A 26,312-nucleotide genomic window follows, 5' to 3' on the forward strand; every position below is an offset into this window, starting at 1 on the left:
GAGAATGGTTTCCTGCCGCCGCGCTCCGCGCCGGCTGAGGCTGAGCACAAGAGTAAAGCCTCACTGGCCGCCCGCGCACTCAAGGTAAATTTCGTTTCTGAAAAGGCAGGTCCAAAAGACAAAGGTTGGTAAACCGCAGCAGGTATCATTTACGACGCGGCACAGAGACGCTTTCCTGCAGAATGTCATGTCACTGGCAAATGCCATGGAACCGCTCCTGACTGTGGACCGCTCTGGCAACTGGGCGTGCCCATCACCAGCAAAAACTGATGCGGAAAGTCAGTGTGGCTACCTGGGCGCTTTAAAGTCTGACTTCAAAGCTGCTCCCCAAAGCTTGGCACTATGACACTCAGCACCTCATATTATGACTAAACGAGTTAATCCATGTCAAGTGCTGAGAGCAGCACCTGGCACCCGGCAAGACCTCAGTAAAGATTAACCATCGTTACTATTAATATTTGCTCATGCTTTTCCACTAAGAAATTATTGTATCTGCATTACATATGTCTCATCTTATATGTTATAAACACCTAGCAAGAGGAAGCTGTGACTTATTTATCTCAGTCATCTCAGAGCATGGAACTGTGCAGGGCTCAGTAAAAGTGAGTGGTTTGAATTGAATTCTCTTCTCAAACCAAACATTTCAGGTGTGTCACCTTGCAGAGGTGACAGAAATGAAAACAGCGTGGCAAAATAAAAAGGTGAAATCTGAATCTCCTCTAATCCTTCATTTTCTCACCCTGCTTCTTCATAACAACCCTCATTTTGTTGCTGCTTGTTATATTTTTGTTCTGCTGGTGACTGGCTCCATTTGAGCCTCAGTGGAATCTGTGGCCCTAGCTGCCATGCACACTTAAAGCGCAATAAATTTGATATCTCCTGAACCCCCACGCAGTTTGGATATCATAAGGGATACTTAGAAAGGCCCAAGATCAAGCCATATGAGCAGATTTATTTGAGAACTCTGCGTTAAAGCCTCCAGCAAGTGCTTCTTGACATACATGAAGCAATAACAGTAATAACAATAACCACCGCCATTTGCTAAGTACTTATTATAAGTTAAGACTATGCCAAACACTTTCACATATTATCTCATTTAATCCACTCAACAAAACAAAATGTGTGTTATTTCTCTTCTGTCAGGCAAAAATTAAAAACTAATCAGAGAAAAGTCACAGCGAGCCACTTGCTTAAGGTTATACTCCCCAGTAAAATGTTGAGATTCAAACCCAAGTCTGTAACTATCCAAAGCTCATCCAGGTAACCATTCAAGTCAACAATGGTCTCGGGCCACACAGCCCAGCTCTAAACAGAAACACCACAGCACTAATTCTCTGTGGAGCAGAGTGCAGTGTGTCTCCCATGCTCCACAACACAGCACGGCAGCTCAACATATCTCCTCTTCTACAAAAGCCTCCAAAGATTCCTCTTTTCACCTGCTCCCAATTACTGCCACATAACACATGCCTTGAAATGTGATTGCCTCTGGTTTGTAACTCATGCCTAAGGGACCTGCTCCCATTTTCTTTCCTAGTGGAACAAAGGCATTGAAGCCACAGGTTGCTAAAGCAAAGCACTTATTGATTAGATTTCCATCAATATTCAGCTGCTGCTGAGAAGATTAGACTTGGACTCTTAGGTCTGGGTAGCCCAACTCCTCCCTCTCCTTGCTCCTCCTCCTGCAATGCATAACTAGGCCTAGGCAGAGCTGCGAATAAACAGGCAGGAGTTAGTCAGGTGCATGTGCCACACTCACAGAAGACCTGGAATTGACAGGAAGACTCCCAACTAGTACAATGACAGAAGATAAGGTAAAGCAGCATTATATTCATTTCAATTCTGGTTTTCAGGAGATAGGGGAATACATTCAAGTCATATAGAGGATTTAGGGGAGGTAGGGTATAGCTACTACAGATCAAAATTAATTCTCTTTACTTTGCCAATTGAAAAACTATTTCTTATTCAGTAATTGGGGTTTTAAGGATTTTTGCTCAGTTAACTGACTAGTCTGCATAAGTTTTTTCAAGTAATTGTGCATAACCATATTACTAAAGAAATATGTCCCCTCCTAACCAAAAAAAAAAAAACAAAAAAAGAAAAAGGCAGACTAACCTAAATCTAATCATGAAAACTCATCAGGAATCTTAAAAAATGTCAGTGCAGGAGAGACAAAAGAGGTAGAAGGGTTGTTCTAGATTAAAAGGGACTAAGAAAAACTGACAACGAAATGCAACAAATGATTTAGATTGTGGAAGGAAGAAAAAAACAGCAATAAGGGAACTTTGGAGACAGTTGGGAAATTTTAAATATGGGCTGCATCTTAAATAATATTACTGTATCAACGACACGCTCTTGGTTATAATAATGGTATCTAATTATGTAGGAGGATGTCTTTGCTCTTTGTACATGCTAAAGTATTTAGGAGTGAAATGACACAAACGTCTATAGCTTATTTGTAAATGGTTCAGCCAAAACAACACACACCCAAACACACACAGAGTGAGAGTTAAACAAACGTGGTGAATGTTAACCATTGGTGAATAAAGGCGAAGGTTATGGAATGATCACTGCACTACTGTTTCAACTTCTCTCTAGATATGATACTTAAAAAAAAAACTTAAAAATATAAAGGATACAGTGTCCTTGCTCCCTTATACATGGTTCCTAAATAAACTCACCCACCCCTGTACACACAATAATATAAGTTAATCAATCTGTGCCCTGTAGAGTCTCACCTTTAAGTTCTGATCTGGTGCAAGTTACTCTGTTGAACATTCCTTTATGTCATTAGATGGCATGGTTAGCAGCACTGGCTTTGGAGTCAGCCAGACTTGGATCTGGGTTCTAGCAATGCCAGTAACCTGCTGTGAGGCCTGGGTTACATTATTTAACTGAGCTTTGGGTTTTCTCTATTATGAGAAAACAAGAACATATTGGGATACAATATACCCTTTTTATAGGCAAAGAAACTTGGGCTCAGTGACATAATATGGGATATTCAGGGATTATACTAGTAGAGTTTGGGAGTAATTAAATAAGATGATATTAGAGAGGCTTAGACAACAAACATTTTAACGTTAATAGTTATATAATTATTAATAGTGTTAAATATATATTATTTAAATAGTATTTATATTACAAATTGATTATAAAATATAAATTATAAATATATAAATACTTTAAATACGTATTATATAAACACTATTTATATGTTTATGTTTATATATAATGTTTAAATAAACACTATAAAAAACTATTTATATAGTGTTTACATAATGTGCATTTAAAGAATAATTAGCACATCATGATTTCATGAGTATTATAGCCCAGGATAAAGCTAAAGTAGTTACAACTTTAAGGTCAATATAAAGACAAATATTAAGTTAACAGCTACAGAGGTGGCATGTAGATTTGGCAAAATTCATGAAGGTAGTAATCAAATAACTAAAGTTTGAAAGATACTGCAAAAAGGAAGGTAATGTGCTTAACACAGTGTCTGGCACATAGCAGATGTTCAAGCTTCATTCAAAACTATCATTAATTTTTTCAGGGGCTTTTGAAATTATGTTGTAGATCTTTTCTTGATAACTAAGGAACTGCCTAACAATGGAACCCAGAAAGAATGAGAACTGAGGTAAAGTGCAATGTTTTTCAGCTTTGTGAATCTATCCAGACTTTGAAAGAAGTAGGATAAGCAAGGAACTGGGGTTAAGAGACCTGAGTTGTCACTCTGAATATGCCCAAAATGTTCATAGAAATCAGACAAATAACATAAACAACTTGGCCTGTGAAACCTCAGTTTCTACAACTGAAGAATGGAGGAATCAGACAAGAATCCATTGCTCTCTAAGGTCTCTTTCAACTTAAAAATTCTGTGACTCGATAAGGCCCTGGCATTTTCCAAAGTTGCATGCAAGATCACCTTTGGTTTAGCTTTTGGAGACATGTAGTTTAAAGAAAAGGGTATAAGCTTCTCCTTCCTATCTAGTCAATCAGTAGTTGCTGCAAAAACCTGCTCTGTAGGTTAGCAGTGGGGTTTAAGATCATCAGCTCTGGGTTCCCACCCTAGAGTGTCTGTCACTAGCTGTGTGGTGTTAGGTATGCTCCTTAATCCTCTCTGATCCCTGGTTTCCTCATCTCTAAAACAGGAATGATTTCATGTACTTTGTGGTATTGCAAAGATTACTGGTAAAGTATGAAAAGTTGACACATGGTTGTTTGACAAAAGAAATGAATGTGATGATAAAGACATGATTAAAGATGCATTTGTCCTGTAGCCCTTTTACTGTTTATAGGAAGACCACATTATTTATCTTAGTCTTTACAGTAATCACATTAACTATTTTTATACCCATTTCTAGGCAAAGAAACTTAGACTCAGTGATGTTAGGAGCCTAGCTGGGACTCTTTTGGAGCTTTTCTGACTCCCACATCTATCTGTTTTTTCTAATAGACCCTATATGACTTACAAGCCACAATATAAACACTACATTCTGTTTTATGTTGAAGTTCAACCATTTGCTTATTCTGCCCTTCCACATTTATCCAGCAGCATATTTTAAAATGGATATGGAATCTAGTTTCTCTAACTTAAAGTTACGAGGCTCCTAATGAAGGCAGCATTTTTTAAAGTGCAAGCTGAACACTTTGTAGCCTATGAAGAAGTTAAGAGAAAAGGCTTGAAGATCTTCTGTACTTCCCGGGTATGCGGCCTTTGGACAAGTCATTTACTCTTTCCATGTGAGCTCCCCCATACACGAAACAATAATAATAACTCCTACCTACAGGGTTGCTGAGAAAACAGGCAAACCATTTAGAACCTCAGAACTTGGACAGGTTAAGATCCTCTCTAATTTCTTGCTATTTTCAGTGGCACTTATGTACTTTTTCTTATGTCAACTTCTTGGACATTATAGTGGATGAATGAAGGTTGACAGGGCTTATTAAGACTTGGTCGTTTTCGGAAATTTCCCCTCTTAGAAACAAAACCTCCTCTGACCAAGTCTAGAGCCAAGCCACATAGAAGGCTGACTATAAACATTACTTCTTTTCATTTCACAACATTGGAGAAAGAAGAGGGGGAGGGAGCCATTTTAACATGGAGTTCAGAGAGGGGAATTAAACCTGAAAATAAAAGATAAAGAAAAAGAAAGCAAAAGGAAATGCCATCAAACAGTTTCAGAGATTTTGATATTTGGGATAATCACTTTTGTTGGAAATTCTCAGAAATTCAAGTGACCTGCTTAAAATGGATGAGATTGCTCCTTATCTGACCAACCTGGTGAAATTTTCTTGGGGAGTTAAAGTAAGGAACTGCAGGCCCTGGGGTGGCAGGACCACAGCCAACCCTCAAAAAGAAACCAGGAAGGCCAGAGGACAAGGACTTTAATAACACGCTAAGATTTCTAAACGTTTAAAAACTCTCCTATCTCTTTCATAGTTGCTATTTTTGTTATTCTAATAAAATGAGAAATTGATCTTAGAGGCAGCTCCAGAATTTCTATAGCAAGGACTTAGAACAATTTGATTGGAAAGGAATAGGATGGGAGATCCAGCATCTTTAAAAATTAGCTTTCACTTTTGTCAAAGTAATGTGGGACTTTGTGACTTAGGCTGCGTATGTAAAGTGACAGGGGAGAACTAATGGAGACGATAGGGGAGTAAATCTGCTGCAGCTATTGCTATCACCCCAACTTCAATTTGTGTCGCCTCTGCTCACCATTAGCATGGCTGCTGATTGGACTCTTAAAATAAGGAGAAGTAAATTACATGTTTGTGTGGTAGAGGGACAGGGAGAGAACCCCCAGAGAGCAGAAACCCAGGGATGAAGTAGCAAGTGGCGGTCACTAAGAAACTAAGTGCCACAGAAGAAAAGAAAATGCAGGGATGACATTGGGGAAGTATACTGTGGTCTTGGGCTTGGTGGTGGGAAGACCTGAGGTTCCTCTTCAGCTCAGCTACAGATAAGCAACTGAGTAGGCTTTGCCTTTTTGGACTTTTGTCCAGATACCTCACCAAAAGTTTCTACTGGTAGGTAGGGGGAAAGGGATTTGTGTGGTAGGTGGTGGGAAAATGTGGTTGAGATTTCTGGGTGTTTGAAGCCAAACAGCAAAACACCCACAAGTGGTAAATTCTGTGGATATGTATGCTCTTAGCTTTTTTAATTTATAAAGATTATGGTCCTAGATTTTTCAGATGTGCTTGACTTTTGAATGTCTGTATCTGACTAATGAAGGATGCGAAATAACCAAGAAGTTAAAAGCATAAGATCTGGAATCAAGTCATTGTTCTTTTATTTACTAGCTGAGAGATGTTAAACTAATCTAGTTATCTATATAATGGGGACATGAATGGTGCTGCCATGAAGAATGTGGTAGGCAGGATAATCGTCCTCCAAAGATGTCCACAGCTTCATCGCCAGAACCTGGGAATATCTTGCTTTATGTGGCAAAATACTTTACAGATGAAATTAAGGTAATATTGTCAGTGCCAGAGAGATGTAACATGAGAAGGACTTGACGTTCTCATTACTGGCTATAAAGATGAAAGAAGAATACCAGTAGCCAAGGACATTTGGTGGCATCTAGAGCTGGGAATGGCCCTTAGTTTATAACCAGGGCAAAACAACAGACTTTAGACCTATAACCGTAAGGAACTGAATTCCACCATCAACCCAAATTTTCTCCAACAGCCTCCAGAAAGGAACACAGCCTACCAACAACCTGATTTTAGTCCAGTGATACTTGTACCAGACTTCCATCTACAGATGTTTTTTGTTGTTGTAGAGATGGGCATCTCGCTATGCTGCCCAGGCTGGTCTTGAACTCCTGGCCTCAAGCAATCCTCCAGCCTCAACCTCCCAAATGCTGGGATTATCGGCATGAGCTGCCCTGCCTGGCTAAACCTTAAGATAAATAAATTTGTGTTGTTTAAGCTGCTGCACTGGTGGTAATTTGTTATGGCAGCAATAGAAAACTAATAAAAGAAGTAAATGAGATAATCCACATAGTGAACAGGCATGCAGTAAGCATAAGTAGTATTAGGCTTTGAATCTGTTTGCATTGCATCTCACATCAGATAGTCCTGATTTTAGTGATGGAGAGTATGAAGGAGGTGGGTTAAAGCCCTCCCAGGGTACTCCTTATCCCCTCACGTCTGACAATGGTTACTACCTGTAAAAAGGATGAAAATCCCTATCCTTGGAAACAGCTTGAGGGGAAAAAGGATTTAAGGAGAAACCACCAACTAAGTAAATAAAACTCCATCTTAGCTTTGGCTATCTAAGCCACTCACTGAGTTTTAGATGTCGAGTTACATTTTAGAGGATAATTCTAATAATTTTTCATAATCACATAGACCATATATCATATACTGTGTGTATGCATTTTATGTGTAATATATATAATTCATATGTAATAAACATAAAATGTTAAGCTATATCTTATATATAAGATATAAATGATATATAAATATATATAAGATATGTGATAAATATCAGATGTAAATGATATATAAATATGTAAAATAAATATACATATATATTTTGAGACAGGGTCTTGCTTTGTCACCCAGGCTGGAATGCAGTGGTGCAACCATAGCTCACTGCGGCGTCGACCTCCTGGGCTCAAGCAATCCTCCCACCTCAGCCTCCCGAGTAGCTGGGACTATAGGCATACACCACCATGCCTTGCTAATCTTTGTATTTTTTTGTAGAGATGAGGTCTTGCTATGCTACCCAGGCTGGTCTCGAACTCTTGGGCTCAAGCCATCTGCCCACCTCAGTCCCTCAAAGTGCTGGGATTACAGGTGTGAGCCACTACGCCTGGCCAATTTATATCGCATAAACATATTATACAATATTATATATCACATATATATTATTCTTTTGGGCAATATATATGTATCATATAACCATATCTTTGGGGCCAACTTTGAAGTCCTTTCTTTCAGAGAAGGAAGTGTTAGGAGGGAAAGTCTGTACAGATATCTGCAATATTAGTGAAAGGGGTGGAAGCCTTGTAAACCTACAGATTCCTCATCCCTGCCCCAGAGATTCTAATCCAGTAGAAGGTCTGGGGCTGTCTCCAAGAAGCTACATGTGTAACAGGCTCTCCAAGTAGGGTCTGGTTTTAGAACTACTGGACTAAATAATTTCATGGACTCCCAGGGTGGTTCTGTGATAATACTTTGTAAAGCTTCTGATCTCCAGCTTTTCAGGGTAATGAGGGGTCCTGGCTAATTTGCTATTCTTTATACTGGGGCTTTATACCAGGATAGGGGGATTTAGTATCACCCTAAAATTTAGAGAAAAACTGAAGCTCCTATAAGGGAAGTGGCTTGGGTCATATACCCACTAAGAGAGTGAGAACTGGAATCCATGTTGATGTGACTCATTCATTTACACAACAAAGTTCCTGCTATATCCCAAGCTTTTAAAAAAAAATTAAATTATGTAAATGTACATGAAATATTTTCCTTACGAAATGTCTAATCATATGAATACAAGAAAAAATTTCCTTCACTCTCCTTCTCCAACCTCACATTCCTCCTCAAGGACCATCAACTCATTTATTCTTCAAGAAAACATTCTATGAATTATATACACCATACACAAATCAAATAACTGTTTTATTTTTTAAATCAAACAATTAAACTCATGTTTAAGCCTTTAAAAAAAAGTTAGATTACATAACTTCCTTCGCCACTTATAAGTCAGTACACATGATCATATTATTCCTTTGAACTGCTGCATAGCATATGGTATGTATCTGATGTATGTGTTATGATGTATCTGAATCTATTTGACTATTCCCCATTGAACAATATTTAGGTTCTTTCTACAATTTTGCTATCACATGAGTTCATGGGGATGAATGTTCTGCCCCTTTTCTACACAGTTTCATTGTAGCTACATGGAGTTGGGGAGAAAATAATGGCCCTTATCCTACAACTCTAGGCTGAACTAGATACAAATCCTGAAAAGTAGCCTTCCCTGGATGTTGATGCAGAACATGATAAAGGCTAATGCCTCTTATATGAGTATTGAGGTGTTTTTGTCACCATGTCAATGTCCAAAAGAGCTCCCCATCTCTTTATTACTGCTGTCTTTATTTTACTGCTCCCAATGATATAATGGCTCTACCTTGGTGGCTCCTTTCCGTCAGCAGCTATTCTAGTTCTCAGTCCTGATTCTGAATATATATATATGTATCTCAACATATATATATCAACAAATATATATATATAAAACAACAAAGTTTGGATTTTCTGCATGATGACTATTTGGGTGGATTTTTTTAATCAAGTAATTTCAATGATTTTTCTCATATATTTTATACATCCCTATTCTGGTATCCAGTGAATAGACAGGAGAGGTATGTTATTCTCATACACATATATGGAAACTTTTTTTCCTCCCCTGGAAGAAGCTGTCCCAAACTTCTTTGAGTTTTAGCAGCATAGGGGAAATGATGAATGGCTCTCACATTCTTGTATGAACACCACCTGCCAGCCTGGAGCACAGGGCATACTGCAAATCCATACTGAGGGGAAAGAACCAGCCTATGGAGCCTGTAAGAAGTTCAAGCTGCAGCCTTGCAGAAAGATGGGAAACTAAAATTGCTTGGTGTTTCCCTGCCCTGTGTCTCTCCCCCTGCAGGTCACTGGGACCCTGGTTTTCACTGTCATCACCGCTGTGCTGGGTTCCTTCCAGTTTGGATATGACATTGGTGTGATCAATGCACCTCAACAGGCAAGTGAAATATGTACAAGTTCTCTTTTTGGCAAGTTCTGTCAGTGATAGATATCATATGTTCCTCATACACAGAGATAAAAGGTGTCCACGTGGGAGACACAAGGTCATCCTGGCCTGTCAGGTACGATGTGCACTGTTCCAAAGCTGATAACTTGGCCTTGACTCCTCAATTAACAATCACGGGGGGAAAAAAAAGGAGGCAATAAATAATTCTTAATCTCTGACTATGCTATTTGCTGAGCTCACAGAAAACTCCAGGCAGAATATCATGTGCTGAAGGAAACTTCAAAAAAAAAAAAAAAAGAGAGCTCATTGCAACATTCATTCAGAGCTCTCAGGCATACATGAATGAAAAGTGCCAGGGAATAAGGATGTTTCACTCAGGGCACATTTTTTGAGCACCTGCTTATTTGCATCAGGTACTTTAACATATGATCTCCCCAACTGGATCCTCCCAACAACCTTATTATGCCCATTTCCAGTCTATATTAAAACCTTAAGAAGCCCTAAACTAAAAGAGATTATGGTCCTTCCCCCACCATTCCTGTCTTCAATAAGTGATCCAAAGTAAAGTAATATAAAACTTTAGAATAATATTCAAGAAGTTCAACAAAGTTTGGATTTTCTCCATGATCACTCTTTGGGTGAATTTTTAATCAAGTTATTTCAACCATTTTTCTCATATATTTTGTGCATCCTTATTCTGGTATTTAATGAATACACGGGAGAGGTATGTTATTCTCAGTTCCCACAGCCCATAAGTTGGGGAACCAGGACTTCATTCCCCTCTGCTCTAACTAGACTGTGAGGTCATTGAGGGCAGGACTGATGAATTGTTCCTCTTCCTATCACTGGTGCCAAGCACAGTAGTTGGCATAAAGAAGGTACTCAATAAAGAGGAGTGAATTAATGAAAGAGAGAAGAGGAACTTGGGGAAGAGGTGGCATAAAGTGAAGGTACAAACATTGTTTGGATGCCTTCTATAAGTCCATTATATTTCCTCTGCTTCTTTTAGAACATCAGGCCCCAAGGAAAATGAAAGATACTGCAGGGTGTGGATATGTGAAATACGCGCTGACCATATTCCATCACCTGAAAAGGGCTGCTTCCTACTGAAAGATGTGCTCCGATTAGGTGCCACAATCATCAGGAGTGTGGCAGGCTAAGAGATCCAGGGCATAGTGCTGGGGATCAAGAGACGAGGGTCATATCTCTTTTGTGTGGGTGATGACAACACATGCCAATTTAGCAGGTTTCCGGGAATTTAACATCATTTAACAATTTAACACTCAACATCACCATGACTTGATTAATAGAGCCCCTTCTCTTTTTGTGGAAGACTTTATCACATCATTAATTAAACCATCCCTGGCCGGGCTCAATGGCTTACACCTGAAATCCCAGCACTTTGGGAGGCTGAGGCGGGCGGATCACCGGAGGTCAGGAGTTCAAGACCAGCCTGACCAACATGGAGAAACCTCGGCTCTACTAAAAATACAAAATTAGCCCAGCATGGTGGCACATGCCTGTAATCCCAGCTACTCGGGAGGCTGAGGCAGGAGAATCACTTGAACCTGGGAGGCAGAGGTTGCAATGAGCCGAGATTGCACCATTGCACTCCAGCCTGGGCAACAAGAGCGAAACTCCATCTCAAAATAATAATAATAAATAAAAATTTAAAAAATTTTTAAAATTAAACCATTCTCTCCAGTCTTAAAGGGAAGCTTAGGCTAAGGTTTCATATCCTTCAATCGAAGTCCCAGAGCCAGAGCTGAAAACAGCGATCCCCATGCTGGCATCCAAGTTAGTGCTCTCTCTATATACAGGCCCTTCCTTTTGTGTTTAAATTGCTGCTGAAACACCATTAAGTAAGAGATTTTTAAGCCCTTTTTTATCAGCTGAATGACATTTAGGATTATTTGAAAGGATTTTAAAATCACACTTTCGTATGGTTATGAAAATTACACATGCCTACTGAAGACAGTATTAGAAAAAAAAATACTCATAATTATTCTACCAGAATGAGCAAACTGCTGAGAACATTTTGGATATTTCCTTCCAGCTTTTTTTTTTTCTATGCATATTATTCATATAAGGCAGCCTTCTAGTGAGGCAAATGTTTTTGTTTTAGTTTTTTGAGACAAAGTCTCACTCTATTGTCCAGGCTGGAGATTTTCACTTCAACGTTTGCCTCCTGAGTTCAAGTGATTCTCCTGCCTCAGCCTCCTGAGCAGCTGAGATTACAGGCTCCAGCCACAATGCTTGGCTAATTTATTGTATTTTTAGTAGAGACAGGGTTTCACTACATTGGCTAGGCTGGTCTCGAACTCCTGACCCCAAGTGATCCGCACACCTCAGCCTCCCAAAGTGCTAGATTACAGGCGTGAGCTACGGTACCCGGCCTGAGACAAATGTCTTGATCAGAATTCTTTTATAAGAGGATGCTCAATTATTCACCTCACTCAGCTGGCATTACCAAATAGGCCTTTGCCCATAACTAGTCACCCAGAGCAGCTGCATTCCAGGTCCTTTACAGAGAGTACCCTCCCAGCTCACTGATGCTAAATAGTGACCAAATCATCATTGAGAGGAAGATGAGGCCATCTTCCTCCCATGTCCTATAATTCATCTGAATTATATGAAGCACATTACAAAATATGGCTCCATGAAATTTAGTTTTCAATGTTGTTCATTCTGTTACAAACTTAACTCTATGAGGACCCACAGGAGAAACTTCCTTCAGGTCTCAATGCCTTCTCAAGGGCCACTAAGTTATTGTTATCTTAGGAATTCATCAATAATATACCTGGTTGTTTTCCTCTCTTTGCCCTGGTGGCTAGGAAGTTTACTGGTAAATTTATAGCTCACTTCCAACAAAGATATACCACCTAGTGTTTGAATTCTGTATGCTAACTTTATTTTTGACCCTCATCTTAACTTTTCCAGTCTTTTTTCTTATATCCACTTTTATGATTCTGTTAAGCTATGTATATGTCAATTTAAATCCTGCTGTGCAGAAGTAATACTAGCATGAAAATGTATCTTTGTAGCTTGCAGAATATATATATTTTTTGAGACCCAGGTCTTACTTTGTCACCCAGGCTGGAGTGCAGTGGCTCCAACTTGACTCACTGCAGCCTCAATCTCCCAGGCTCAAGCAATCTTCCCGCTTCAGCCCCCCAAGTAGCTGGGACTACAGGCGTGTGCCACCATGCCTGGGTAATTTTTAGTATTTTTCGTAGAGATGGGGTTTCACCATGTTGCCCAGCCTGGTCTCAAACTCCTGAGCTCAAGCAATCCACCCACCTCGGTCTCCCAAAGTGCTGAGATTATAGGTGTGAGCCACCATGCCCAGCCTAGCCTGCAGAATAGTTTCCATTTCAATAGTTGCCAATATAAAAAATTTGAAAAATTTTACATAAAAACTCAGATTTCTGACTTTCTGTTAAAAAATTAAAGGTCATCCAGCACCAGTTTCACATTTGCAGCTTCCTTCTGCTCTCCAGTTCTACAATCCTGACCATTCCGTATTAGTCCCAAATAGTGGAAAATGTATTTTAGTCTCCCAGTCATCAAAGTACTGCATGTTCCCTTCATTTATTTGTTTCTGCCTGGTTCTTGTTGGCAATGGAATTTATAACGTCTATTTTATAGGATATGGCCAACTGTAAACAAATCTATCCATGTTTATATGTATATAAAACACATAATTGAGATGGTACTATTTAAACACATAACAAACACTTTAAAGACAAAACAAACAAAAATACATAGAATGTTTGAAATAGTAAAGCTATTTTTCTTTATCTCCTAGATAATAATATCTCACTATAGACATGTTTTGGGTGTTCCAGTGGATGACCGAAAAGCTATCAACAACTATGTTACCAACAGTACAGATGAACTGCCCACAATTGCATACTCAATGAACCCAAAACCAACCCCTTGGGCTGAGGAAGAGACTGTGGCAGCTGCTCAACTAATCACTATGCTCTGGTCCCTGTCTGTATCCAGCTTTGCAGTTGGTGGAATGATTGCATCATTCTTTGGTGGGTGGCTTGGGGACACACTTGGAAGGTAGGCAAATTTCATAAATAAGCATAAACAGAAACTTGCGTATTTTCATTTTCTTAACATTTGTTTAGAAAAATACTATCTTTCTTCTTGCGGAACAGCATTAGAGTTGTTTTTTCAACTCATGACCCTATGAGGCATATCAGTGTTAGATCAAACCAATGAAAGTTTGATTAATTGTTCGGACATTTATACCAAACGTGATTTTTGTGTGTATTTCTAGATAATTGCTTTGATCCTCTAGCTTTGTAATTTATAAAATATACTAGGAGACCACTACACAAACGGTTAACTCAGGAACTCAGCAGAAGAGACTAGAGTTTTTAACCTGGGAGTCCACTGTTTGTTTCACCAAATCACACTGTTTCTCAAACATCCAGTTTTCCCTTTTTAAATTAGAATTTGGCATTTGGATCAGTCAAGTACAAAGGTTCAGTCAATATCCCCAACTCCCAGTTGCCCAATGTACTTGGTATGTGGTTTCTGGCTGCTGGTCCTGCTTGCTATCTCAAAGCCCCAACCAGAGATGAGGCAAGAGATACCTCCATTTATCACTTGGGTGTCTGTTAGGTTTTTTGGATTAAAAATATCAGTGGAACTCCTTTACCCTCAAATTTTACTTATTCATGCAATGTACTACAGCTGTTGGAATTTCCTACCCTATATAGAGAGGAAATAAAACCAGAGTATCAAATGATTATTTTTTAGATTTATTTTTTCTCCTATTTGAGCCCACCTTTTGCACATTACCTTTTTTCTCATAAAAATAATATATGAAAAATTTAGAAAAATGAAAATGCCTTTAAAGATGTAAATAACAATTTAGGCAACTAGTTTAATAATTCTGAATTACGATTCACTTAGATTTTTTAATTCTTATTATAAATTATAATTTTTAGCTCTCTATTAAAATTCTGATAACTCTTCCTCTTATACTGGAGCTTTTATATAATATGACTATAAGTTTTCTTAACTACAATATCATGGTAACCCAAGTTGTATTATTATTTTTATTTGAAATGGCGTTTTCTCCACCATAAAAGACAGTGGTCAGTTTCTTACCTTTTAATCAACTTGCTGATGTTCAGTTGAACTTTAAATAAGAATCTGTAAAACACAGATTAATAAACTGAATTTCATCATTTAAAAAAATTTAAAAATAATTTCAGTGTGTATCAAGTTGCTTTAAGTAGTAAGTGGAGAATTCTCTAGATTAATTATTTATTTCTGAAGTAAATTATTCCCTAGCAAGTAGACTCAGACAAAAGGAAAAAGGAAAAATAATTAAAAAAAAATTTTTAAAGTAAATCAAATTAAGCAAAATTAAATTACGTTTTAAAATATGAACAAATCATTTAGCAACTACTGATATTTTATACTACTTCTCATTCCTGAAGAAAAAATGTAAACCCTGGTTGCCCCTCATTTAGAGGTAAGATTCTGATAAGTTCAGTGACTTAACCTAAAACATTTAATTAGTGTTAACATTTAATTAACACTTAATGGAGCCAATACACAAACCTTCTGAAGTCTTAGGATTTGGCATCAACAATGGTTATACCTCAAAACAATATCAAATGACCATGTATCAAATGACCTATGATAAACAAAAAGTGAGGTTTCTTCTAGCTTTTAGTAGAAAAATGATCCTCCTTGAAAAGCAACCCAAAAGTTCACAACTTCAACATCAAAATTAAGAAAAAAGTTATCAGTATCCCCTATAAAATTATCTTTCTAGACTCATTGAGAAGTGACATGATTTTCATTATTACCAGTGTCATTTATCCATCAGTTAAAAGTAAATAAATAAAAATGTAATACTTCCATTATTGCCTTATAAAAAAAGTGTTTCCTTGCAATTGTGTAATAGTCAATAGATGTCTGCGGCCACCATTTTCTAGTTTTGGGTTTGCAAGGCCAATTTTTTCAACCTGTGCATTTACAGTTTAATTACCAGGGTATGGTAGAGAAGACTATGGTCTGTGCAATCCACACTACCATGAGTAAAGGAAGCGATGCATAGCTTGCCTTTGAATGCATGCATTCTTTTCCATCAAAAATGGAACTCATTAAAATGAAGCATTACCCTTTGGTTTCACACAGATCAAGTCCAAGATCTGTCACTTAATAGCTGTATGAAAATAAGCAAGTTATTAGGTTCTCTAAAATGTTTTCCTCCCATCTGCAATGTGAAAACAAAAATAATACCTACCTCATGGCATTATTGTGAGGATTTAATGAGAACAAATATAAAAGGTTTAAAACAATGCCTAACATATATTAAGCAAGCAGCAAATGTGGCCTCATTTTGATGATGATGATGATGATGATGACCACAATGACCATGACCACGACAATAATGAAGCCTATACTATCTGAAGTATTTAGAGTCAAATTTTAAGAAATATACTTAGGTAGAATTAAGTTTCTTTTTCCCTGATTCAGCTATTTCATGTATTTTTAAAATTATTTATTTGTGGCCATTTCTCATATCTGAACAGACATTAAAAGAATTTAAATTATATAAAGTGCTCCTGCATCCTTTGGTGATAGGGAAAGGGGACTTTTGGGCAATCTGGCATCCAAGATTCTTCCAGGCTATTTCTTTTATGACTTTTTATCTTTTTTCCCCTAATAAAAGAGACTATTAGCTAGGAGGTAACAACTGGTTAAGGTCAATTATTGAATTTGCCTGCCCTCTGTCCCTGTGTAGATAAAAAGCATTTCACAATAGTCTAAACTACTAACCACCCCTTAACTGTTTTTCTACTCTGTAGCTCTGGGGCTAGCCAGCTCTAAATCACTCTGTTTCCCTATACCCATTTCATACTGCTGCTGTAATGAATTATCCCCAATTTAGTGGCTTAAAACAACACAAATATGTTTTCTCATAGTCTTGGAAGTCAAAAGTCCAAACTCAGTTTTAGTTAGCTAAAGTCAAAAGGTCAGTAAGGCTGTTCCTTCTGGAGGCTCTGAGGAAGAATGCATTCCTTGCCCTTTTCCAGCTTGCAGTGACCAACTATATTCTCTGGCTTGTGGCCCCTTCCTCCATCTTTGAAGCACAACATTCTAATCTCTACTTCTGTCATCACATCACCTGCTCCTCTTCTACCTTACTCTTATAAGGACACTTGTGATTACATCATTGGATTCACTCAAATAATTTAAGATAATCTCCCCATCTCAAGTTTCTCAATCACATCTGCAAAATCTCGTTTGCTATGTGAGGTAACATTTACAGGGTCTGGGGATTATGCTGTAGGCTGCTGGGAGACATGATTTAGCCTATCACGTGGATGTTAGACAATCACTGCAGTATATGACTTTATAGCTTTATGCTCCAGAAAAAAAAAAAAAAAATCTGTTGGTGTTAAAGACACTTGCATAGAAAAAGCCCACCTATCAAAGTTTGAAGCAGTGAAATAGAATATAACAAGGACGTTTACATTTCTTTTGGCACAAACATTTTCACACCTGTCTACTCAGACATTTATTGGCCTTACTATTATCTTTTTGACTGCAAAAAAAGGTTTTCTGTGTACCTTGCTTTCCCATTAATTAGAAATAAAAGGAACGGATATCTGCAAATGTTGTCAATTTTCATCTGATTAATTTTGAAAGTGTTTTTGTTGCTACTGTCAGCTCTATTATGTATTTTACACTGGTCACTATTAATTTATAGATTTTGGAAATATGCTGGCATATATTAAAATAAGGATAATTATAATTCTCTAGATAAGGCTTAAAGTAAGTTTTAAATTACTTCCAAATAATTTATACAAAAGGAAATTTAACTTTGAAAGTTCCTTTCCTATCTAGATCAATTAAAAACCTGTGCCACTGAAAGAAAAAAAAAAGTTGTAGGTTACAACTACAGAATTGAATTTAGCTGTCACCAGGCAATTATTCTTTAAAACAATCAACTTAGAGAAAACTTAGTTAACTCTTTGAAAAACTGTCAGAAGTGTTATCTTAAGCTAGTCATCACCGCGATTGAATCATCTCTATCAAAATGTAGAGACTGCGCTGGAGCCTGGGAGGTCAAGGCTGCAAAGAACCATGATGGTGCCTTTGCACTCCAGCCTGAGTAACAGAGCAAGCGAGACCCTGACTCAAAATAAAAGAGAAACATGTAGAGATCAAGTGGATGCAACCTAGGTTCTTTCATCATAAATCTTGCTTATTACTAATACTTTAGTCCATAGATGAGTCAAATTAGCAATCTTGGTTCAAGATTCCCCAACTAGGTTTTACAGCAAAATTAAAATAATTGCTCTTAAGTTAAAAAAAAAAAAAAAAAACTCAACATGCTCTGAAAGCAAATAATTCTAGCAAGTTTTGATGCTGAATTTATATTCCTTGCTTTTTAAAATTTCAGAATCAAAGCCATGTTAATAGCAAACATTCTTTCATTAGTTGGAGCTCTCTTGATGGGGTTTTCAAAATTGGGACCATCTCATATACTTATAATTGCTGGAAGAAGCATATCAGGACTATATTGTGGTAAGTCTCTCTCTCTCTCTCTCTCAAACACACACACACACACACACACACACACACACACACACACCCCTACCTTTGTCTGAAAGTAACTCTAAAGGCGGATGTGGTAGCGTTCAGGGATATTTTTGAGTCTAGGGTGACATCACAGAGGGAAAGGCAATAGCATAAAGTTGAAATCCAGAGTCAGGGGGGTTTGTGACCAGTAAGTAGGAATTATGATGCTATCAAGGTCCTTGTCAATGGGAATGACATCATTTCTAGTTGTATGATCACAGACAAATTATTTAACTCTGATTCTCAGTTGCTTCATTTATTAAATGAAGTGGATAATAATATCTACCTTACAGGGTGATTGTGAGAACACATGTAAAATGTTCCGCATAGAATCTGACATACAGTAAGCTACCAGTAAATGCTAGCTGTTGTTATTACTGCTGCGCTATAGCAGACAGTGGGAGACTGCTATACCACGACCCTTAATTCTGCCCTTATGGAATACCTGGCTGCCATGTCTCCATCTCTTCTATCTGACAAGACCTTAACACTCTGAACCCATCTCTTAGACCACATTCCCCAGCCCTGTATGATTCTAGACATGACCGAGTGAAGCATTACGGTGGTGGTGTCTATAGGGAGAGGGAATCAGACAGAAGCAGCTGATACTTAAAAGTTCAGAATAAAGGAAAGAGGTTCCTCTCATGAACTTTATTCTGAATAGTGGGAATCACTAGTTTTTAGAGACAGCTTTTCAAACATTCAGAAGCAATTAATTAGCAGACGTCTGAACAAAGGCAGAATCATTCAATCTCTCTCTAAAACAAATGGCTAAATCTTTAACTTCTGCCAATGAAGCTCTGATTTTGATGGTGCTAGGTTGAGATTTTAACCCATTTTCACAAATTATAGTTGCCTTTCAAGGCACTTCTATCCATGGGGATGGGGAATGAGTCGTGAGGACATAGATTTGTATATAAAAGTATTTTTAACACTTTTATCTACAGAAAAGACTTGAATTCCATGTATCTTCAATGATCAGTTGAAGCAAAAGTCTAAAATACGAAGTTAACAGCCTAATTAAATCTCTTTTTATTATTTTCAATGTTAATACAAATAACTGAAGGTCAGTGTAGCTTTATCAAGGTAAAGAGTCAACCCCAAATGTGGAAAGAGCTTTGGATTCAGAGCAAATAAATTCTGGCACTGTCTCTGCTTGGCCTTAAACACTAAATCTGAGCCTCAGTTTCTTCTCTCATAAAATGCAGATAATAACACTATGAATGAAGTCCCAATTATGATTCTTCTTTCTTTTCTCTCCATTTAAAAAAATACAGTGTGAAAAAAATTATGAAATATTTTTGGTAAAACTGAAAATAAATGCTATAAATACATTGCAAAACAAACTATAACTAGCATAGTCAACCAACTTGAACTCCCCAACCATCTTCTAATATTATGTTTGGCTGTATTCTGAGCATTAAAGTTCCTAAAAATTATAGGAAATATAATTTGACTTCAAGTTCATGTGACTTCAGACCTGTGAGCTTATCTACATTATTCTGTTTTTCAGGTATAGTATTAGGTATTACAGAAAGATAGTACAACTTAGAATAGAGGCAAATAAATTGAGTTTTTTAATTTAAGATCAACAGGCTACACATTAAAAGTCATCTGTAAAATTCAGCTGAAATATAGATGCCATATCACACATATAAATGTTCATTTGAGATATTAAGAACAACTTGAAGCATTAAAAGATGTATTTTGAAAACAATTGTCAAAGCATCTTTTACACAAAGATCATCCATTTCAATTTGATAGGCAGGTAGTTTCTAAGAAGAAGCCTCTACAAATCCTGTTTTTAAATATTTAAGAAAATGCCAAACATTTAATTCACCCTTGCCTATTGATAGTCTCTGAACTTTTTATGCAATCAGCAAATGGCTGGACACTCCATTTCCAGCACAGCTGATTACATGTGCATTTAAGAAAGCTTCAGAAGGCAGAATGACCTAGTGCTTTCAAATGCTCTGTATTCATTTAAGTACCAAAAGTCTTTCTTCAAATATAATTTTTTCTGAGGCCTAATATTTGAATAGAATAAAGGAGCTGAGTTTCTCTGGTTTCTAACTGGGGAAGAGTCCATAAGATCCTTAACCTCTTCTACCTCTCTGCACCTCCCCTTCCCCCTCATCACCAACCCCTCTAACATTGTGGAAATTCAGTTAGGGCATATTGTTCTCACACTAATGCTCTGTTGCTTGTGATCTTTGGCAAGCTGTTTCTCACATCTATCAAGAGGCTGGTGGAGATATGTTCTGATTTCCTTTAATCTCATGAGCCCTGATTAAGAATATTATTAAAACATTCTTCAATTTCTTTTCTGAAGACAACCTAAGGCATTATGATGTAAACTAAAAATTAACATGAATTTTAATTAAATAAGATGATGTAATGAAGAACTGCCAAATACATGACTAACCATTTCTTTCTATTCATATTTCCAACTACAACTACATTTGGGGTCATATCAAATATCTCTTGCACAAACTATATCTATACCTAGGAACAAGGGTTCATCCTTCCAGTGAACTCAGGGAGGGGCTTTTATTCAAGATATATACTGTACTTAAACCAAATTGTTGTTATTGAGACAGTCCTGGTTGCACTTTAACATTTATGTTCATGTTTCATGCAGGGCTAATTTCAGGCCTGGTGCCCATGTATATTGGTGAAATTGCTCCAACCACTCTCAGGGGCGCACTTGGCACTTTTCATCAGCTGGCCATTGTCACGGGCATTCTTATTAGTCAGGTAAAAACTCCCCATCCTTATCCCCTACTGCACCCATCTACTTCATCCTCTGCAGTACCACTACTACTATTGCATCCCCTACTGTACTTCCTCCACTTCATTCATCTTCTCCCTCCCTGACTGTCCACTCTCACTATAGACCAGCACAGAAAGAGAAGCCAGTTCTACCAGTGGTAGCGGAGGTGGTGTAGAGACATAGACTTTTTCACTCAAAGGTAAATTATGATCACTCATCACTTTTCCCCTTGGAATTGTTGGTGGGATAGTACTGGAGGTGACCTGGCAAGCCAGGTCTTAACTTCAGAGCTATTCTAGAGTTAAACTATTCCATTTAGATTATAAGAAATAGAAAACTTCAAGGATTGGATTGCCTGGGTTGCCTTTGTTTTAAACATCTTACTTGGGAATCTAATATGTAAGTCATTGCCACAGGAGCTCCTGTTCATTTGAGTCTATACTTCCCTTCTACCCTATGGTATCAGAGGGAGTCTGGGACCCCACGCCTATGACAATCCAGAGGGTAGTCTATAAACTATTGCCATAGGAATCACCAAGATAGTTCTCATCACAGTAATTGTTCTATCTATGGAACCCCTTTCTATTTAAGTTCTGCGTAATATAAGAAGGAAATACCAAGCAAAGGTCCAAAGTCATGGCTGATTTTAGCACAACCAGATTCTATCTGGTTGCCTGGAGAATACAGCTACGTGTTGCTTTAGATATCAAGTATATATTTTTGTTTAAGCTTGGTTGATTCTCATCCTGACTGTCCAACTGGAGTTGATGAAAATGAACCTAGGTTAATTCCTTATATAGCAAATAGTTCCTAATTTAGTTAAAGTGAGACACGATAGTTAATAGTTTCCAAAGTTGTCAGAGACTACTATTAAATAGTCAAAGTACTTTTTCAACAAATTGGTGTAAAAGGTAGATCCAAAGTATTATGTAGTTGATATGCGTCCTCTTTGCATTTTCAGATTGTTGGTCTTGAATTTATCTTGGGCAATTATGATCTGTGGCACATCCTGTTTGGCCTGTCTGGTGTACGAGCCATCCTTCAGTCTCTGCTACTCTTTTTCTGTCCAGAAAGTCCCAGGTACCTTTACATCAAGTTAGATGAGGAAGTCAAAGCAAAGCAAAGTAAGTCTGTGGATGGTTCTTCTTTCTTCCTACTGTTTGAGCGTTATCAGCTCATGTAAAACAGTGTGTTATATAATGTAAAACAGTGCCTTCCACATGAAGCTAGTGATTAAATGTAAGAAGAACGTGCAAAATCGCTTTTGTATGACTAGTGCATGTCATTTGGCACCCATAGGCATTCAGTTAACCGAAACCAGAAATCCATATACAGGGTATTAGACTCAGCCAGAGGTTTCTCAAAGATCCCTCCAGCATTATGCTTCTAACATAATGAGGATCTAGTTGTATTTGTCATAAGATGAAGCCAAATGTTCCGTTTTTCTTTTAAATCAAAGAGCAGGATTTAACAAAAAAAGAATTTCCAACACCCATGCTATTAAGTAATAAAACGGGGCATGCAGAAATGTAGCTCTTTCATTAACATAAAAATAAATTTCTTTTTGTTTTGACTTGAGTTGTTTCAACCCGATCATTTCCCGGCACAGGCTTGAAAAGACTCAGAGGATATGATGATGTCACCAAAGATATTAATGAAATGAGAAAAGAAAAAGAAGAAGCATCAAGTGAGCAGAAAGTCTCTATAATTCAGCTCTTCACCAATTCCAGCTACCGACAGCCTATTCTAGTGGCACTGATGCTGCACATAGCTCAGCAATTTTCTGGAATCAATGCGGTAAGTTTAAGAACACCCACTAATTCTTAAGAGCACAGTGAATTAAAACAGGGAAGACAAGGGGTACAAGTTTAAATAGCTAAAAGATATTTTAAGGTATTGGCATCATGGGTCTTGCTACAACAAACATACATTGGGCATTAATTTTCATTTTGCTTCAAAAGTTTTCTAAAATTACTTAACAATATTTTTAAATGTCAACAGTCAATGGTACTGTATATCTATTAAGGTGAAGGCAAAAAGCAAAAATCTTAATACATCCAAGGAGAGAAAAGGAGAATAATTATACAACCCTCCCCAAAAAAACTGCAAGGAGCTTCTACAGTTGAGTATTGAAATTAGGATTTCTGATAGCCCAAGTCAAACGGAATCCATGGTTCCTTTCATCTGTTTAAATGAAGTATACCAGATAGCCAGGTGCAAAGAGCAGTTTCCTGCCATCCAAGAAACTCTCACTCCATTTGAGGAGATAGTACACAAAATAAATAATACAGTAAACTGGCATGCTATTGGTGACTAAGGGTAGTAGACAACACATGATTGAAAAACATACTGACCATTAAACTAGCTAGCTTTTAGGTCTTACATTGAAACCCCCGCATCATGCAGACTAAGATGGTTCTACTGGCAATTAACTACTAGAGGAAAAAATTAAGCATTTGTCAAGACACTAGATAAAAAACAAAACAAACAAAAAACACTTCTCCCCTTTTGTTGCTGTTAAAAATGTAAATTGGACATTTGCTGTAGTGAGCCAATGCCAAATCCACATGGGACACTTTGTGGGTGACTGAGATATGGGCAAACACTTGGGGGAGGCAAAGGAAGTAATTCCCATCCATTGAAACAAAATGAGACCTGAACCTCACTCCACAAACTCAACTGTGGTCTCCGTCCTCCTTTAAGAGGTCCTTGATGTTTATCTTTATTAATAATCTGTATAACTTTGAGGCTCAGAGACCAAAATCATATCTCCTATCTCAGTTCTGTCTGTATATTCAATGGCACAAAATTTAATTTCTCTGAACCTTACTGTTTCAGCTTCCATCCCAGTGCCTGACTTAAAGAGGAATCCAGGAAATGTTGAACCTGAGGCTGTTGGGCAGCCTAAAAATGGTGGGATAGGGTGAAGTGTGCTGTAGGCCTCTATGCACTGAACACAGTTGGCACAGTCCTCTACCTCAGTCCTGTCTGCGGGAAGAGGTACCAGCAGCAGGACATGTTAGGTGGGGAAGGAATGACAAAGGATAATGGATAACAGAATGACCTAAAAGACATAAATATCTAAACATAACTAAATTTTAAAAGGCTATTAGAAAAGTTGTAAACAAAATTTCTCCATGTCTACTGAGACCAGTGAAATTTTCTGGATTAAATGCAATAGCAACTAGATCTCTTACATATGCTGGTGAGACTGTAAAATTGTCATAACTTCTTTCAAAAACTATTTGGCAATATCTATCAAAGTTGAGTATATGCCTATACCATGGTCCAGCAATTCTATTCCTAGTTATAAACGCATACATATTCCACCACAAGGATTGTACTAGAATGTTCCTAGCAGCACTATTCATAGTCACTATTCATAATCAATAGCTAAAAGACATTTAAAAATGTTGACATCATGTGTCTTGCTACAACAAACATATATTGAGTAAGCATTAACTTTTGTTTTGCTTCAAAAGTTTTCTAAAAATACAATTTTTTAAACTGTCAACAGTCAATGGTACTAAATGTCTATTTAATATTAAGGTGAAGGCAAAAGGCAAAAATCAGAATAAATACAAGGAGGGAAAAAGAACAATTACACCTGAACCCCCTGCCCACACCTCCCCCCTCCAAAAAAAAAACTAAATTGCAAGTGGCTTCTAGAGTTGAGTATTGAATTTAGGATTTCTGATAGCCTAATGAATAGTAAATTATTCATTTAGGAATGGCAGCTACCTAAACACTCATCAATAGAATCGTAGTAAATCATGGTATATTAATACAATAAAATACTACATAGTAATGATCATGAACTGTCTACAATGTACAATAAGGATGATTCTCACAAAGGTAATGTTGAATAAAAGAAGCCAGGCACAAAATGATACATATTATGTGGTTCCATTCACATCAAGTACAAAAGTAGGCAAAATTTATCTATGATGTCAGGAGTTGGAAGAATGGTTTCCTTGAGATAAATGATAAAGGGAGATTTAAGATGCTTCCGGAGGGGTGGAAATTATTTATCTCTTGATCTCAGTGCTAGTTACATAGGTGTGTTCAGTTTGTGAAAATTTATTAAGCTGCATATTTATGTGTACTTTTCTATGTATATTATACTTTAACAAAATGTTTCAATGTATTTACAAAAATAAAGAAAATGCAGTAGCAGAATTCTCAGCCAAATATAAGGAGGACATTTAAGCAATCAGAAGCTTTAAACACTAAAGGAAGGCTGAGGGTTCTCTTCCTTGGAAGAAGAAAATCTGTAGGAAGTTCTAGGGAGCATGGCGCCATAGAAACAACTAAAAATAAACAATCTAAAATATTTCTTGCTTTAAAGACATCAGTGCCAGACTTCTTAAGATTAAGGCTAAACTGTTTTTACTTTGCAGATTTTTTACTACTCAACCAGCATTTTTCAGACGGCTGGTATCAGCAAACCTGTTTATGCAACCATTGGAGTTGGTGCTGTAAACATGGTTTTCACTGCTGTCTCTGTAAGTCAACGCTCTAGATAAATACTCCGCTTGTTCCTTAGTCCAGAAATTGCATGTGTGTGGCGGGGGTAACTTGGGCTCTAAAAGCAATCAATGACATTGTACACATGCTCTAAGTGTGTAAACCCAAGTGAGTCATGAGAAGAGTCCTGTTTGAATAAGCCAACCACTGCAATGAGATTAGGCATAACTGAGAGGGTGAATCACTGGTTCTCTGCACTGCTGGGATGCCATTTAGTCACTCATTTGTGAATTTGTAACTCACTTGGGGGCACAGAAAACTTCCTCCTTGTGCAGATTCCTAGGTTCCTTCTTTTCTCTGTACATAAACCCCTTGGGAGTAGCTGACAGCTTGTCATTTCTATTGATATTGGATGGTCTACTTAGATTCCTCTTTTTACATAGTTCAAATTCTTTTTTTACCATGGGGGAAAACATATAAAAATATGTTTTGGGGGAAACATATTTTTCTTGGGGAAAACATATAAAAATAAACAAACAAGGCCCTCTCTAACAGACATTTAACCCTTTAAGCAAAGTTAAGCAGACTCAGCAAATGGTATTAAGTCATTGGGCAGAGAGCTTCCAAGTAGTTCACAAAGTTGTGGCTTCTGGTGATGCATGAGAGTATGTGTGATATTATGAGGGA

At 37.5% G+C, this 26,312-nt stretch overlaps 1 protein-coding gene across 1 annotated transcript in view; it reads left to right on the plus strand.

Annotated features, from left to right (window-relative positions):
* The first annotated feature begins 1,713 nt into the window (after positions 1-1,713).
* SLC2A2 (solute carrier family 2 (facilitated glucose transporter), member 2) overlaps positions 1,714-26,312 on the plus strand; it is a 29,652-nt gene continuing 5,053 nt past the window's right edge. Inside the window, exons 1-8 of the mRNA XM_011998305.1 lie at positions 1,714-1,811; positions 9,659-9,751; positions 13,569-13,831; positions 18,207-18,331; positions 21,027-21,142; positions 22,120-22,282; positions 22,768-22,955; positions 25,559-25,663. Coding sequence (XP_011853695.1) covers positions 1,797-1,811; positions 9,659-9,751; positions 13,569-13,831; positions 18,207-18,331; positions 21,027-21,142; positions 22,120-22,282; positions 22,768-22,955; positions 25,559-25,663 — 1,068 coding nt within the window. The 5' untranslated portion in view covers positions 1,714-1,796. The remainder of the gene's footprint in view (positions 1,812-9,658; positions 9,752-13,568; positions 13,832-18,206; positions 18,332-21,026; positions 21,143-22,119; positions 22,283-22,767; positions 22,956-25,558; positions 25,664-26,312) is intronic.

The sequence above is a fragment of the Mandrillus leucophaeus genome, unplaced genomic scaffold (assembly GCF_000951045.1).
Source record: "Mandrillus leucophaeus isolate KB7577 unplaced genomic scaffold, Mleu.le_1.0 Scaffold566, whole genome shotgun sequence".
NCBI lineage: Eukaryota > Metazoa > Chordata > Mammalia > Primates > Cercopithecidae > Mandrillus > Mandrillus leucophaeus.